Raw genomic sequence first — 17,420 nt, 5'->3', positions numbered from 1 at the left:
AGAGAGAGAGAGAGAGAGAGAGAGAGAGAGAAAGCTTGCTGTGAACAAGGTCCTGAATAAACTGCTTGCAAGAAGAGCTCCGGTGTTGCGTCTTCCTTGCTGGTCGAGGCGGGCGCGACAGGGAACTAGAAACACCTCGTATTTCTTGAAGGGAAGAATCTATAGAGCTTTACTCTCTGAAATCAACAATAGATAGGGGTTGGAGGAAATAGTTTGTATGGGAGGATCAAAAATAAGAGTAGTAAGAAACACTGCCTGCGACTACACAGAGAGGACCAAGAGGCCAGTGACCAGCCACGGGGCGGGACACCCTGCTCTTTAGACCCTCCATACAAGGGCAAAACCCTGAGCCCCTCCCCCACCTGCCTTGGCCAAAAGGCAGCCAAAACCAGCCAAAAGGCGAGTTTTCTGCAGGTAGGTTGCTCCAAAACCCCTGAGACACAGACAGTGACAGTACAGAGCAGACCAGTAATAGTTCCCAAGACACAGACAGCCACTTAGGATCGGACTAAGATGCAAAGACACTGATGGCATCAACTGAAAAAACAAATGGGTATGTGTCAGTGCAAGAATTCATCCAACAATCTAAAAAGCAACATGGTAACATCAGAACCCAGTGGCCATACAACAGGAAGACTTTATCATCCTAACCCAGTAGAAGCAGAAGAAAATGATCTTAAACATAACTTTAGGAAGATGATGGAGACCTTTAAAGAGGAAATAAAAAAAATTCCCTTACAGAAATGGAGAAAAAGACAAACAAAAAAATTGGAAGAAGTTAATAAATCTCTCAAAGAAAACCAAGAAAAAAAACCAAATAGGTGAAACAAACAGTTCAAGACTTGAAGTCTGAAATAGAGGTAATAAAGAAAACACAAACCGAGGGAACTCTGGGTATGGAAAATCTGGGTAAATGAATGGGAACTACAGAGGCAAGCATAACCAACAGAATACAAGAGATAGAAGAGAGAATCTCAGGGGTTGAAGATACTATAGAGGAAATAGATTCACTAGTCAAAGAAAACATTAAATCCAACAGATTCTTAACACAAAACACCCAGGAAATCTGACACAACATGAAAAGACCAAATCTAAATATAAAGGGATAGAAGAAGGAGAAGAACTCCAGCTCAAAGGCACAGAAAATATATTCAACAAAATCATAGAAGAAAACTTTCCCAACCTAAAGAAGGATATTAAATGAAGGTACAAGAAGCTTACAGAACACCAAATAAACTGGATCAATAAAAAGTTCCCTTACCATATAATAATCAAAACGCAAAACATAAAGAATATTAAGAGCTGCAAAGGAAAAAGGTCAAGTAACATATAGGCACGGACTCATCAGAATTACACGTGACTTCTCAATGGAAACCATGAAAGCCAGAAGGTCCTGGATAGATGTGCTACAGACACTAAGAGACCATGGATGCAAGCCCAGATGACTACACCAAGCAAAGCTCTCAATCACCATTGATGGAGAAAACAAGATATTCCATGACAAAACCAAATTTAAACAATACTTATCCACAAATCCAGCCCTACAGAAAGTGCCTAGAAGGAAAACCCCAACACAAGGAAGCTAACTGTATCCACAAAAACACAGGCAACAGATAACCTCACACCAACAAAACCCAAAGAAGGGAAACACACACACTACCACAGAAAAATAACAGGAATTGACGATCACTGGTCATTAATATCTCTTAATATCAATCGACTCAATTCACGCATAAAAAGACACAGGCTAAGAGAATGGATACAAAAGCAGGATCCATCCTTCTACTATATTCAAGAAACACACCTCGACCTCAAAGAAAGACATTACCTCAGAGTAAAGGGTTGGGAAAAGGTTTTCCAAGCAAACGGACCTACGAAACAAGTGGGTGTAGCTATCCTAATAACTAACAAAATAGACTTTAAACTAAAATCAATCAAAAGAGATGGACAAGGACACTTTATACTCATAACAGGAACGATTCATTAAGATGAAGTCTCAATCCTAAACATCTATGCCCCAAATACAAGGTCACCCACATATGTAAAAGAAACATTACTAAAGTTTAAATCACACATCAAACCCCATACACTAATAGTAGGAGACTTTAAACACTCCACTCTCACCACTGGACAGGTCAATCAGAGAGACACCTAACAGAGAAATAAGAGAATTAATGGAGGTAATGAAGCAAATGGACTTAACAGACATCTATAGAACATTCCACCCAAACACAAAAGAATATACCTTCTCAGCACCTCATGGAACCTCCTCTAAAATTGACCACATACTTGATAACAAAGCAAACCTCAACAGATAAAAAAAAAATTGGAGTAACCATCTATATCTTATCAGATTACCATGTCTTAAAATTAGAATTCAACAGTGACACTAATTTCAGAAAGCCCACAAACACATGGAAATTAAACAGTGATCTACTGAACCACCCCTGGGTCAAGGAAGAAATAAAGAAAGAAATTAAAGACTTCCTAGAATTCAACAAAAATTAAGACACAACACATCCAAACCTATGGGGCATTATGAAAGCAGTGCTAAGTGGAAATTTCATAGTACTAAGTGCCCACATAAAGAAAGTGGAGAAGGCTCACACTAGTGACTTAACAGCACACCTGAAAGCTCTAGAACAAAAAGAAGCAGACTCACCCAGAAGAGTAGAAGACAGGAAAAAATCAAATTGAGGTGTAAAATCAATTAAATAGAAACAAAACAATACAAAAAAAATCAATGAAACAAAGAGCTGATTCTAATCAAAAGGCAGAGAAAGAACATTCAACTTAACAAAATCAGTAATGAAAAGGGGGACATAACAACAGACACTGAGGAAATCCAGAAAATCATTAGGTCACACTACAAAAACCTGTACTTCACAAAATTGGAAAATGTAAAAGAAATGGACAATTTTCTGGAAAGGTACCACATACCAAAATTAAATCAAGACCAGGTGGACAATTTAAACAGACCTAAAAATTGCAAGGAAATAGAAACTATCACCAAAAGTCTCCCAACCAAAAAAAGCCCAGGGCTGTATGGTTTCAACGCAAAATTCTACCAGAACTTCAAAGAAGAGCTAATACCAATACTCCTCAAAGTGTTCCACATAATAGAAACAGAAGAAACATTGCCAAACTCTTTTTATGAGACTACAATTACCCTGATACCAAAACCACACAAAGACTCAACCAAGAAAGAGAATTACAGAACAATATCACTCATGAAGATAGACGCAAAAATACTCAATAAAATACTGGCAAACAGAATCCAAGAACATATCAAAAAAAAAAAATCACCCACCATGATCAACTTGGCTTCATCCCAGAGATACAGAGATGATTCAACATACAAAAATCTGTCAATGTAATCCACCATATAAATAAACTGGAAAAAAAAAGCCACATGATCCTCTCGTTAGATGATGAAAAAGCATTCAACAAAATCCAACACCCCTTCATGATAAAGGTCTTGGAGAGATCAAGGATACAAGGAACATATCAAACATAATAAAAACAATATACAGCAAGCCAATGGCCAACATTAAATTAAATGGAGAGAAACTCAAAGGAATTCCACTAAAATCAGGAACAAGACAAGGCTGTCCACTCTCTCCATGTCTATTCAACATAGTTCTTGAAGTTCTGGCTAGAGAAATAAGACAACAAAAGGAGATCAAGGGGATACAAATTAGAAAGAAAGAAATCAAACTTTGGTTATTTGCAGATGATATGGCAGTGACCCCAAAAGTGACCCCAAAAACTCTACTAGGGAACTCCTACAGCTTTAGTAATGTGGCGGGACACAAGATCAACTAAAAAAAAAAAAATCAATAGTCCTCCTTTACAGAGATGATAAATGGGCTGAGATCAAAATCAGAAAATCATCACCGTTCACAATAGCGACAAATAACATAAAATATCTTGGGGTAACACTAACCAAGGAATTTTGACAAGAACTTTAAGTCTTTGAAGAAAGAAATTGAAAAAGATACCAGAAAATGGAAAGATCTCCCATGCTCTTGGATAGGTAGGATCAATATAATAAAAATGGCAATCCTACCAAAAGCAATCTATAGATTCAATGCAATCCCCATCAAAATCCCAACACAATTCTTCACAGACCTTGAAAGAACAATACTCAACTTCATATGGAAAAACAAAAAAACCAGGATAGCCAAAACAGTCCTGTACAATAAAGGAACTTCTGGAGGAATCACAATCCCTGACATCAAACTCTACTACAGGGCTACAGTACTGAAAACAGCTTGGTATTGGCATAAAAACAGAGAGGTCAATCAATGGAATCAAATCAAAGACCCGGATATTAATCCACACAGCTATGAACACCTGATTTTTGACAAAGAAGCTAAAATTATACAATGGAAAAAAGAAAGCATCTTCAACAAATGGTGCTGACATAACTAGATGTCAACATATAGAAGAATGAAGATAGATCCTTATCTATCCCTATGCACAAAACTCAAGTTCAAGTGGATTAAAAACCTCAATATAAATCCGACCACACTGAACTTGATAGAAGAGAAAGTGGGAAGTAGCCTTCAATGCATGGACACAGGAGACCACTTCCTAAATATAACACTAGTAGCACAGACACTGAGAGGCACAATAAATAAACAGGACCTCTTGAAACTGAGAAGCTTCTGTAAAATAAAGGACACAGTCAATAAGACAAAAAGGCAGCCTACTGAATGGGAAAAGATCTTAACTAACTCTACATGAGACAAAGGATTGATCTCCAAAATATATAAAGAACTCAAGAAATTAGACATCAAAATTCCAAATAACCCAATTAAAAATGGGGTACAGAACTAAGCAGAGAATTCTCAACATAGCTGAAAGACTCTTAAGGAAATGTTCAACATCCTTAGCCATCATGGAAATACAAAACAAAACAACTTTGAGATACCATCTTACACCAGTCAGAATGGCTAAGATCAAAAACACTGATGACAGCTTATGCTGGAGAGGATGTGAAGTAAGGGGACACTCCTTCATTGCTGGTGGGAGTGCAAACTTGTACAACTATTCTGGAAATCAATATGGTGGTATCTCAAAAAAATTGGAATCAATATACCTCAGAACCCAGCAACACCACTCTTGGGCATATACCCAAAAGATGCTCAGTTATACTACAAGGACATATGCTCAACTATATTCACAGCAGCATTATTTGTAATAGCCAGAACCTGGAAACAACCTAGATGCCCCTCAAACAAAGAATGGACAACAAAAATATGGCACATTTACACATTTGGTGTACTACTCAGTGGTATAAAACAATGACATCTTGAAATTTGCATGCATCGGATGGAACTAGAAAAAAACATCCTGAGTGAGGTAACCCAGACCCAGAAAGATGAACATGGTATGCACTCACTCCTAAGTGGATACTAGCTATAAAGCAAAAGATAATGAGCATGTAGTCCATGACCCTAGAGAAGATAAGTAACAAGGTGAAACCTATATAGATCCACCTAATAAGGGGAAATAGACAAGATCGCCTGACAAAATTGGAAGCATGGGGGTTGGGGGAGTAGGGAGGATAGAAGGGAAAGACGAGGGGAGAAGGGGAGAACGTGAGGGAACAGGATAGTTGAGACGGAGGAAGGACATAGATAAGAGCAAGGAAAGAGCTATTTTGTGTTGTAATAAGGGTGGCGGGCCGCTTCCTGCCACCCGGCTAGCTTTACCCGAAATAATTACACGGAAACTGTATTCTTTTAAACACTGCCTGGCCCATTAGTTCTAGCCTCTTATTGGCTAGCTCTTACATATTGATCTAACCCATTTCTAATATTCTGTGTAGCCCACGAGGTGGCTTACCAGGGAAGATCTTAACTTGCGTCTGTGTTGGGTGGGAGAATCATGGCGACTCCTTGACTCAGCTTCTTTCTCCCAACATTCTGTTCTGTTTACTGCGCCTACCTAATTTTATGTCCTATTAAAGGGCCAAGGCAGTTTCTTTATTTAACCAATGAAACAACAGATAGAAAGATGATCCTCCTTCATCAATTTTGATTGATTGAGCCATTATGGGGCTAGCAAGAACCTTGGCTGTAGTAATAGGCAGCGGGCTGCGTCCCCAGCACCCCGGCTGCCTGCTAGCTTATGCCCCAAAATAATTACACGGACACTGTATTCTTTTAAACACTGCTTGGCCCATTAGCTCTAGCCCTTACTGGCTAATTCTGATATCCTGATCAACCCATCTCTAATAAACCGTGTAGCACCGGTCTTACCAGGAAAGATTCAGCATGTCTGACCTGGTGGCTTGCTTCATCGCGTGTGTCTGTCCAGGAGAGCGGAGCATGGCCTCTTCTCCAGAGTGCAGAGCTGTCGAGTCTGAGCTCACTTCCTCTTCCTCCCAGCATTTTGTTCTGTTTACTCCACCCACCTATGTTTTAACCTATGAGGGCCAAGCAGTTTCTTTATTTAATTAACCAATGACCTTCCTCCATCACCTGGCTCTAGAGAAATTCCCAGGAATCCACAAGGATGACCCTAGTTAAGACTCTAAGCAGTAGAAGAGAGGGGGCCCAAACTGGCCTTACCCTGTAGTCAGACTGATGAATATCTTAAATGTCACCATAGACCCTTCATCCAGCAACTGATGAAAACAGGCAGAGACCTGCATTAGGGCACTGGGCTGAGCTCCCAAAGTCCAGGTGAAGAGTGAGTGGAGTGAGAATATGAGCAAAGAGGTCCAGACCATGACGGGGACACCCACAGTCTACCTGAGCTAATGGGAGCTCACCAACTCCAGCCAGACAGGGAAGAAAACAGCATAGATCCAAACTAGTCCCTCTGAATGTTGGTGATAGTTGTATGGCTGAGGCAAACTGAGGGGCCACTACTGGCAGTGACACCAGGACTCATCCCTACTGCTTGTACTGGCTGTTAGGGAACCTATTCTCTTTGGATGGATACCTTGCTCAGTCTAGAAATTGTAGGGAGGACCTTGGACCTTCCCCAAAGCAATGTGCCTTACCCTCTCTGAGGAGTGGGTGGAAGGTGGGGTGGGGGACTAGGTGGAGGGAATGGGAGAAGGGGAGAAAGTGGGAACTGGGATTGGTGTGTAAAATGAAAGAGATCGTTTCTTTTTTTTAAAGAATAAGAGTAGTAGACAAGTACGCCATGGCTTAAAATGTACTTCCTAACACTTTCACCAAGGTCTTTACACACTAGTGCACAACACGCACACACTAGTGCACAGCACACCAACGCTGGGGAAACAACAATGGAAAGAAATGATGCTGAGCCACAAGAGGCCAGGAAAATAGCGGAGAGACTTATAGAGGAGATGGGGCAGGAGATGGAAGAAGGCGAGGCGAGCATTCCCCAAAGCGTCATATTTCACTTGCCAAGAGCTGCCTAAGAGCTGGTACAGATTAAATGGGCTGGAAACTCGACTCTTATCAGTTCTGTAAAAGCAAACATGGCTATTCAATCTCGGGCTTTATTCTCTGCCCACACCGTGAGAACAAGTAAGTTTCCTGTCTCTACTTCATCCTTCTGTAGAAGACTGAGTGAAGAAACTAGCTCTCTTCCCAAGAAACTTGCTTAGCCCCTGAAATTTAAAAATTCCAATGGATAAAAAAAAAATCTAGATTTAAGGCCAGGAAAGTGGTTTATTGGTAAAGTGCATGCTTAACGTAAGTAAGACACCAGGTTCTATCTATAGTACCATACACATAAGGAAGGAAGGAAGGAAGGAAGGGAGAGAGGGAGGGAGGGAGGGAGGAAGGAAAAATGAAGAAGAAAAAAGAAATCTATATTCTACCAAATTTCTTTCCAAGAAGTCAAGTACAGCAAATTAACTAGGGTGAGAAAAATATTCCCTTTCTTTTAATTACAACCCACACTGGGGGGCTGGAGAGATGGCTCAGAGGTTAAGAGCATTGCCTGCTCTTCTAAAGGTCCTGAGTTCAATTCCCAGCAACCATGGTGGCTCACAACCATCTGTAATGAGGTCTGGTGCCCTCTTTTGGCCTTCAGGCATAATGCAGAAAGAATATTGTATACATAATAAATAAATAAATATTTTTAAAAAAAAACAACCCACATTGGGGAGGCCACTAGAACAGGTGTTTGGTGCCCAAAAAGCCCCTGGAGAGCTGATAGTGGAAAAAGACACCTTTGTATTCAGGGAAAATGGACTTCAGTTCTGAATTACCTTAAAAGGAAGCTGGCAGTGGGTAACTCACCCTTACTTAGAATGTTCCAAAAACACAAGAAAATTATATACAATAGTAAGGGTATATTAGTTATAATACTAATAAACACAAAATAAGTAGTAAAAATAATACTGCTTTGTTCTTCTTTAGTATAACCTTTCATGAAGATTAAAATGTTTGAAAGTGATTAGCTTAAAAACCACTTGGTAATATTCTCAAAATAGCAATTATGTTGATCTTCAAACACTCGATGTATACTTCACAATGAAGTGTGACCTTTTCAAAATATATAATCATTAAGCAATTAGTACAACATCCTGTGAAAAGAAAAGTACACAGGCACAACATTCAAAACAAATTTATGAGAAAAACCAGCCATGAAAACGATCACCAAATAGCGGAAATCAGCTAGTGTTGTGGATAAAGGGGAAAGTTAAAAATCGTAATCCGGGTAGGACTAGAGAGCTGGGTCAGTGAACAAGAGCATTGGCCACTACTGCAGAGGACCCTGGGTTGATTCCTAACATCCACACAGTGACTCACAACAGCCTGTAATTCCAGTTCCAGGGAGTCTGATACCCTCTTCTGACCTCTACGGGCATGTACATGGTACATGGATACACATGAAGACAAAACACTCATACACATAAAATTTAAAAATAAATTAATCTTAAAAGGTAAAACCAACAAACAAAAATCATAAGGAACAAACATACCTAATAAATCAGAAAATCACCATAGTCCTGACCATCCATTGGACACACCACTGAACAAAGTAGCTGCACCAAAGGCATGCTCTTGTTCCTACACATGTTGGGCAGCTTCAACCATCCTATCCAGCCGAGAGTCATTACTACTACATCATCTCTACTGGTTCATGCATCCTGCCTGCTGCCAAGTACCTCCTTTGGGCCTGCCCAACCAGCAAAGCACTCATACTCACTATTCAGTGAAGAACCGGGCAATGCCATACTGGCTAATGTCCTCCCTGTGCTCCAGCAGCTGGCACACTGCATCCTCCATGTAGGTAAGCACATGTCGCTGAGCTGCAAACAGAAAAGAAAAAGTAAGGAAAAATGGGAGAGACTAAAAAAACAAATTTCTTCCAAACCCGATGAGAATCCATGGAAGTCAAGGTGTTATTTCTGTCCTGGCTGGGTGGAAGAGAGACACAGCTCGCTGGCCATAACTGAGCTATGATCCCAAAGGGTGAAAGAGATGAGTGCAAAACATGACCTACTGAGGCCTAACTGGCCATCAGCACCACCTTCTACTCTTGTTTTCAATAACCAAGGGCTCAGCCCCTCTGTCCTCTCCTATTCCAGGAAACAGATGATCTGATCATAAAGAAAATTCAGAACTCTAAGTTTTAAAAGTTACTGGAAAAGGCTAAGGAACACGACAATTTCAATGCTGTTACAGGTGGACATTATTAACCTTGGGAAACAGCAAAAATTTATTAGGTATTGTTAGATATACACAAGCTGCATTTGGCCGGGTGGTGGTGGCGCACGCCTTTAATCCCCAGGCAGAGGCAGGCGGATCTCTGTTGAGTTCGAGACCAGCCTGGTCTACAAGAGCTAGTTCCAGGACAGGCTCCAAAGCTACAGAGAAACCCTGTCTCGAAAAAACAACAACAAAACCAAAAACAAACAAACAAACAAAAAAACAACCAACCAATCTGCATTTGTTCTTACTGGGAAATGTGTGAATTAATCACAAACTTGTCAAAAAAGCTTGTCATAAAAAGCAAGTATCAAAGCGACTGAGGAGAGGATCACAGGGGACACAGAGGGAAGAGAGAGAAGGGTGGATATGATCAAAGCATGATGTACATACAGATATGGAAACATCACGATAAAATCAATTAGTTTGTATAATAGTTAACAATAATGTACAATAATAATGTTAATTAAAATTTATTCTTTTCTAAAATGCATCTATCTTGTAAAGATAGATAGAGATAGGTAATAGAGGTAGAGAGGCAGATTTATTTGTTGCTTGTTTTTTGAGACAGAATCTCATTATATAGCCTTGGCTGGTCTGAAATCACTAAGTAGACTAGGTTTGGCCTTGAACTCAGAGAGATTTACCTGCCTCCCTCCCAAGTGTTAGGACTAAGGGCATGTGTCTCTGTGCCCAGTGTAATAGTATATTAAAGTCATAAAGACCTGGGTTCAAGCCGGGTGGTGGTGGCACACGCCTTTAATCCCAGCAGGCGGATCTCTGTGGGTTCGGGACCAGCCTGGTCTACAAGAGCTAGTTCCAGGACAGGCTCCAAAACCACAGAGAAACCCTGTCTCGAAAAACCAAAAAAAAAAAAAAAAAAAAAAAAAAAAAAGACCTGGGTTCAAATGACTGCTTTTTGCAGATTAACTTTGAATAGTTACTTAACTTACATTTGTATGAGGCTTTATCAAGTGTACAAAGCTATGTGATTTAACTCTGTAGTAAAAACAAACAGAAGAGTTACAAAGAAGTAAAGATGCTTGTAACCCTGTCTTGAGAGTAAAGCTAAAAAATAATGCATGCATGTCAAATTCTAACACTGTTCTCAATAATCATCATACTCAAGTATATTAAACTAAGAAGAAAAACCCAGCCAGGCTAATATTACAACACAGTCATGTTTCACCGCTGTACCTTCTTCCTTTCTTCTACCTGCTTCACAAAACCCTTCCTTCTTTGGGCTCTCTGGCTTCTGATGACTTACCTGCACCTAAGGACAGTACAAGAATTCAGTATGCCCTCCCCCACTTCAATTCATTAGAAATGAAAGAACGTCTACTTAGAAGCAATCCTGCTCCTTCTCCTCCCTAGCTCCAGGGACTGAAAGTCAGTGGGAATGTTTTTGTAATAGTTAGAGTCAAAGTATTTTCATCCTAGGGGCAAAAAAGGAGAATTTTTTTTAAATAGACTGGAGGGGGAGTAGGATTTTGCCTGTTTAACATTTATCATTCAGTCAGACACTTAGTTTACTATATTACAAATAATACCTACTATTTTGAGCCCCTATCCAACTTATTCAACAATGGGCCAGATAATGTATTAATTGTTCTAATGCATAATTTTATTTAATATTATCAACAATCTCATGATAAGTATTTGAAGACTTCTATTTTACAGTTGGAATAGCTGAAACTTCAAAGCATTAAAGTGACATGCTTGAGATCACACAGTAAGAGAAGCTGAGACTCAAGGTCCCAATGAGGAGCAGAAGGAGGGAGAACATGAGCAACGAAGTCGGGACCACGAGGGGTGCACCCACCCATTGAGACAGTGGAGCTGATCTATTGGGAGCTCACCAAGGCCAGCTGGACTGTGACGGAAAAAGCATGGGATATAACTGGTCTCTCTGAACATGGCGAACAATGAGGACTGATGAGAAGCTAAGGACAATGGCACGGGGTTTTGATCCTACTTAATGTGCTGGCTTTGCGGGAGCCTAGCCAGTTTGGATGTTCACCTTCCTAAATATAGACGGAGGGGGGAGGACCTAGGACTTACCACAGGGCAGGGAACCCTGACTGCCCATTGGACTGGAGAGGGAGGGGGAGAAGAGGGGGAGGAGGGGGGGAAGGGTGGGAGGAGGGGGAAGGAAATGGGAGGCTGGGAGGAGGTGGAAACTTGTTTTTTTTTCCTTTTCTCAATAAAAAAAAAATGCAAGATTAAAAAAAAAAGAGAGAGAAGCTGAGATTCAAATCGAGGTTTGTCTTGTCCGAGCACCCATGCTCTTCACAAAACGCCTCATCATTAACACTTCACAACAAGCCATGGAAGCAAAGTTATCTTCATGTTACCAAGAGCAGAAGGCATGAATATAGCAAAATCACCTGAGGGATGTGATCTAGTCCTGTCCATGTGAACTGTGGGCATACATGTATATACATGACTGTCACGTGTGTGAGCACCTTATTATCCTGTCCCTGCCTGCATACAGACCAGCATCTCTGTGAAGTCAGGACTTGCCTCCAAATTTCCAAGTGTCTTACCAAGAACCAGTCACTCTACCACAAGGTATTCACCCCACCCCTTTGCAGGTCACAAAGTGGAACTAGAAAGCACTGCTTCTTTCTTTAATCTGAGCTAAGGGTAGGAGTTAAAAAAGAGCCACAGAGACAGGAGGGAAAGGCTCCTCGGCGGGAATTCCGGCCATCCAAGAGGAAGCGTGGAGCTCTCTCTAACCGCTCTTCCTGTTCTCTTCACCTGTAGTTCTTATCAGTTCTGTGCTCTCTGTGGTTAAGTGTACCACCCAGCCCAGAAAATCCTTACAGTGGCTCAAATTTCAATGAGACTCAGTAAGTCCAAGGCTCTGGGCCAGCAGTAAATGTGGAGAATGCTGCTTTGCACCACTTTGGAAATGGAAAGGAGTCGTTTTAATTGATGTGAGCGATTAAAGAATTCAAACAGCACACCTGCACCCCCGGAGGGGAAAGATATCTGGGCACCTGAGCTGCCTTTTTGAAAAAGGAAAAGCATTTCAGACTGGCTTTTCCTCTTCTGCTTTGCCGTGACTTCCACAACACGGTCAGGATTAAGTCTTCCAACCCATACCAATAAGGTTTCACCGTCCTGAAATCCCCATTAACACCTAGTTGCAAAAGTCATGATCTGATAGCATTGTCTGAGATAGACATTTATACTTTCATCACGCTAAAATGAAAAATCCAAGTAAAACGAAGTATAAGTAAACATTGCCTAATCTTTTATATGAACCAAGGGAGTAATGGAACTGTAGATCAGAAATTTCTTGGTTCTGTTGACTTGGACTATGCTGGTCACACTACCTCTTCATACCACAGTGGCTCCTGCTTTTAAAATGACTGAAACTAAAAATGTGTCTGAAGAAAAAAAAACCTGCTTTAATCCAGCACTCAGAAGAGGCAGGTGGATCTCTGTGAGTTCCAGGACAGCCAAGTCTAAGTAGAAAGACCCTGTCTCAAAAAACAAACAACAACGACAAAAAGGTTTGTATATCTATAATAATTTACATAATCATATACCCATTCTAGTTAGGACTTTTAAACCTGTGGGAAGCCCTCATTTATTAACTGCTAATTACTTAGCAGGCCCTAATTTCCACGGGGAAAGTCCACACTGATTTCCCTTTGCTCTCCTCCCAAACACAAACACCATCAAAGCGCCAGCTGTTGATTTCACAGTTAAGCGATAAGGGAGCCTATTTGGGGATTCCTGCTTGAGGGGTCTAGAATTTCCACCCACAGCATTAGTTACACCATTTCCACTTTTAAATTATCATTTAAAACGGTCTTAACACTTGAATAAACAAGTCTTACCAGAAATATATTAATGAGTTACTATACATGCTATCAATAAATACAAGGAAGTAGCAATGTAGGAAAAAGCAGGGTATATGTATACATATATTACACATATATTCTATCTTAAACCTGACTTTTCCCTCTCATTCCAGAACTTTTCTGAAGCACACTTCATTCTTTGTGCTCTGAAGACTCAAATGCTGAGGAGCAGAAATAAATATTAAACTAAATTCAAACTGTTCTTTAGGATGAGGAATCTGAGTCTGCTCAGCCACCAGCCTGTCATGTAAACTGCTTATATGTCTCAAGTTCAACATCATTTATAAATTCCTAATATCATCCTATACATGATCATGTAAAGTACAAACAAATAGCTAACTGGATTAATAAGTTTCTAGACTTCTAGGTTTATTGTTTGCATCTTCCATCTTTATTTGTATTATCTGGGTCCTAGAAAACAGTGTGTTCAGCTAAAACATTTTATCTTCTGCAAGAACATCTTTGATCTTAGTCCACACTAAACCAATTGCCCTTGACCAAAGGGGATGAGGAAATGAGAAAAAACTATCACATTTAATTCCCATACAGCTCAGTGGAACAGACAGCAGAGAGAGGTCAGGGAGCCAGCTGAAGTCTGCCACTGGCGGAGAGATAGGATTCACATCCAGGTTTGATCCGAAAGCTAACGTTCTTCCATTTGACATTATTGCCTTTCAAAAACAAACAGCAAGTTGGTTTACTCCTGTAATTCCAGCACTCAGGAGGCTGAGGCAAGAGGACTGTTGCACGTTCAAGACTAATCAGGGATATACAACAAGACTGTATCAATGAAACAAGGGGGGAAAACAACAAAATAAGAAAAGCCCCAACTCTTCCATGTGTCCCTTCTAACACGTACTTAGCTCTTCACTCCTAACAGTAGGAAGGTGCTTAATGAGTAAACGACACGGTTAAGTTATGAACTCTAATAAACACCTCTAGGCTTTGTCTCTAGGCTTTCAAATTATACACTCTAATTTTGTTTATGGCTTCAGATGACACAGATAAGATACAGACGAGTGGATGGGTGGCAGCTCTCCTCGGTTTAAGAGGCAGACTTTCTTCATTCCTTTCTCTAGGTTCCCTTCTTCTTGAGACAGGGCCTTAGGTAGTCCAGGCAGGATTTGAAGTCATTCTGTAGAATGACCTTGGATTTCTAATACTTCTGCGTCACCTCCCAAGAGATGGGCTTGAACGTACACACCATCACAATCAGTGTTAGGGAACCCAGGATTTTGGACAGATGAGGCAAGCATTCTACTAACTAAGCTACATTCCCAACCTAAGAAGAATGCTTTAAAAATATAGAGAGAAATATGGGCTAGCAAGATGGCTCAGAGGTAGGGATGCCTGACCTTTGAGCATAATCCCCAAAACCCACATGGTAGAAGGAAAACTTGACTTCCAAAGTTGTCTTCTGGCCGGGCGATGGTGGCGCACGCCTTTAATCCCAGCACTCGGGAGGCAGAGGCAGGCGGATCTCTGTGAGTTCGAGACCAGCCTGGTCTACAGAGCTAGTTCCAGGACAGGCTCCAAAGCCACAGAGAAACCCTGTCTCGAAAAACCAAAAAACAAAAAAAACCAAAAAAACAAAGTTGTCTTCTGACCTCTAAACATGTAACATGAGACATGTTCACACCTCTGCCCCATACACACAAAATAAATAAACAAATACATGGATAAAAATTCTAAAGCTTTCTTGTCTGTATTTTAGAGACAGGATTTCTCTGTGTAGCCCTAGCTGTTCAAGAACTGGCTCTGTAGACCAGGCTGGCCTTGAACTCAGAGACCCTCCTGCCTCTATCTCCCAAGTTCAGGGGCTAAAAGCACACACTACCACTCTCGGCAGCTTTTAGCTTTATTGATTCCAAATAATGCTGTGTGTATTTCAATGGGAGTCTGGTTTGTGTTTCTTCTATTAACACCTGTCCATATTTCAATGGGAGTTTGGATTGTATTTCTTCTATTAACACCTGTCCATGTTTTACTAATTGTAATAGGAAAAGTAAAAGCTGGCCAGCTGTGAAGACAGACTCTCCACTCAGGCTCTGGTCTGGACTGCTGCCCTTGAAGGGAGAGCCGCTCCCAATCCCAGACACTAGACAGGCTGACACACAAGTTGCCTCGCCACCACTCCCCAAAAAAGTAGCATTCTATATACCAAATGGAGAATTCTGGGAACAAATTTACAAATTAAAGAACAATCTTTCACATTAGTAGTTAATTATAAAACAGACAAAACTAATCCATGGCCTCTGTGTGGCCAAAGCACCAGAACACAGCTAGTCACACTGAATTACCCAAAGGAGTACTACAAGTGGACAAAACACAACATACAAGCTAACATGACCTGTGACACCAGAAGGCAAGTGGTGACTAAAGATCTCTGTAGAGTATAAGAACTAAAGCCTAGGAGGCAGAGGCAGGTGGATCTCTGTGAGTTCGAGACCAGCCTGGTCTACAAGAGCTAGTTCCAGGACAGGCTCCAGAGCTACAGAGAAACCCTGTCTCAAAAAAAAAAAAAAAAAAAAAAAAAAAAAAAAAAAAGAACTAAAGCCTAAAGAGGCTCTGCACCATTAACAGATGTGCAGAACTCAGAGTCCCGCAGTCCAAACAGTCTCTGGGCAACCATTACTCCTCCTCTCTCCCTTTTATTACTCTAAAACTGGGAATATATTTTGAGGATGCCAATTAGGACTAAGTGCTTAAATTCCATTATAGCATTTCCAGACTAAATCTCATAATACAGAATGAGTAGGATGGAGCCCAGCAATTCCAAGTACCAGAAACTACAGAATGAGATTCCGGCTTGGAGTGCTCAGTGAGCAGATTATAACAGATGTACTTCCTGAGTACCAGAGGACCCTGACACGGCATTTACACTTCCTACAGGGAACTGAGGGACCCGTAAAAAACCAAGAAATGCCTGTCATGAAAACAACTTTGCAAAGATGGCGATCCACAGAGGATGCGTTTATCAGGTCAATGCACATAAATCTATTTTCCAGAAAGCTTCAAACTGCCAATCCTGGGGACAGTGACATACCACTTACAATGTTACATCAGGCACAAATAGTAAAGTCACGAGGTAGATATGAATTGTCCCATATAGTCTCCCAAAGTTGTAGATCTTGGAGGGTGATTGACAGATTAAATTAACAAAGTTTTTTACAATGGCAATGTGAGATTTAATTCAAGTTAGTGATAATAGCCATGAGATATTAACGTAAAACTTTATAATTTACTTGATATTTTATGTTTAAACTGTTGTTGCTTTTTTTAAAAAAAAAAAACTGTTCTGTTACTCATATAACAGTAACAACCTCTCACTTCCCTGACAATGGCAACTAGACAAGTCTCATTTAAGTTGGCTAACCCTCACTGGATTAGAATTCCTGCTCTTTCGACTTGTATAGAGAAGGCCTCTCTGTAAAGATGGAGATTGTTTTCAAATGGCAGATTCACCTGTCAAATCCCCCCTAGAGTTGCCCACAGCCTGCTCGAGGATATGACTGTAACAATGCTTGGTAATCCTGGTCATTTCTACTTCTGTTACAAAAGCAAAGGAGGCCATTGTAGATAGTTATAGATGCCCCACAGGCTAGGCCAAAGTGCACAAAAACCACACAAGATGAATGACTGAAGAGTCCAGGCTAGACAGAAAGGCCCCAGTGTACTTTACTCATAAGATTCATGCTAACATTTAGCATATCATCTACATTAATGGTATAAAGCCCTACCAACACACCCTATGAAAATACACTTCGGATCATCTTCTAAACCAATACTCTTTTACTCATTACTTTTAGGAAGGTTGGACTAGCCGATCCTGCATTTCCCACCAGGCCCAGTTCAAATGCCATCTGTCAGGTTCAAGAAGTGTTCCCCAATTCTC

General features: G+C 40.7%; 1 protein-coding gene across 1 annotated transcript in view; it reads right to left on the bottom strand.

Moving 5' to 3' along the window:
* Nucleotides 1-17,420, bottom strand: part of C14H11orf49 (chromosome 14 C11orf49 homolog) — a 174,927-nt gene that overhangs the window by 138,575 nt on the left and 18,932 nt on the right. The window contains exon 2 of the mRNA XM_005364164.3: nt 9,148-9,250. Within this exon, the coding sequence (XP_005364221.1) occupies nt 9,148-9,250 (103 nt within the window). The remainder of the gene's footprint in view (nt 1-9,147; nt 9,251-17,420) is intronic.

The sequence above is a fragment of the Microtus ochrogaster genome (genome assembly GCF_000317375.1).
Source record: "Microtus ochrogaster isolate Prairie Vole_2 chromosome 14 unlocalized genomic scaffold, MicOch1.0 chr14_random_1, whole genome shotgun sequence".
Taxonomy (NCBI): Eukaryota; Metazoa; Chordata; class Mammalia; order Rodentia; family Cricetidae; genus Microtus; species Microtus ochrogaster.
The sequence above is the reverse complement of the archived record's forward strand: the minus strand, read 5'-3'. Positions and strand labels throughout refer to the sequence as shown.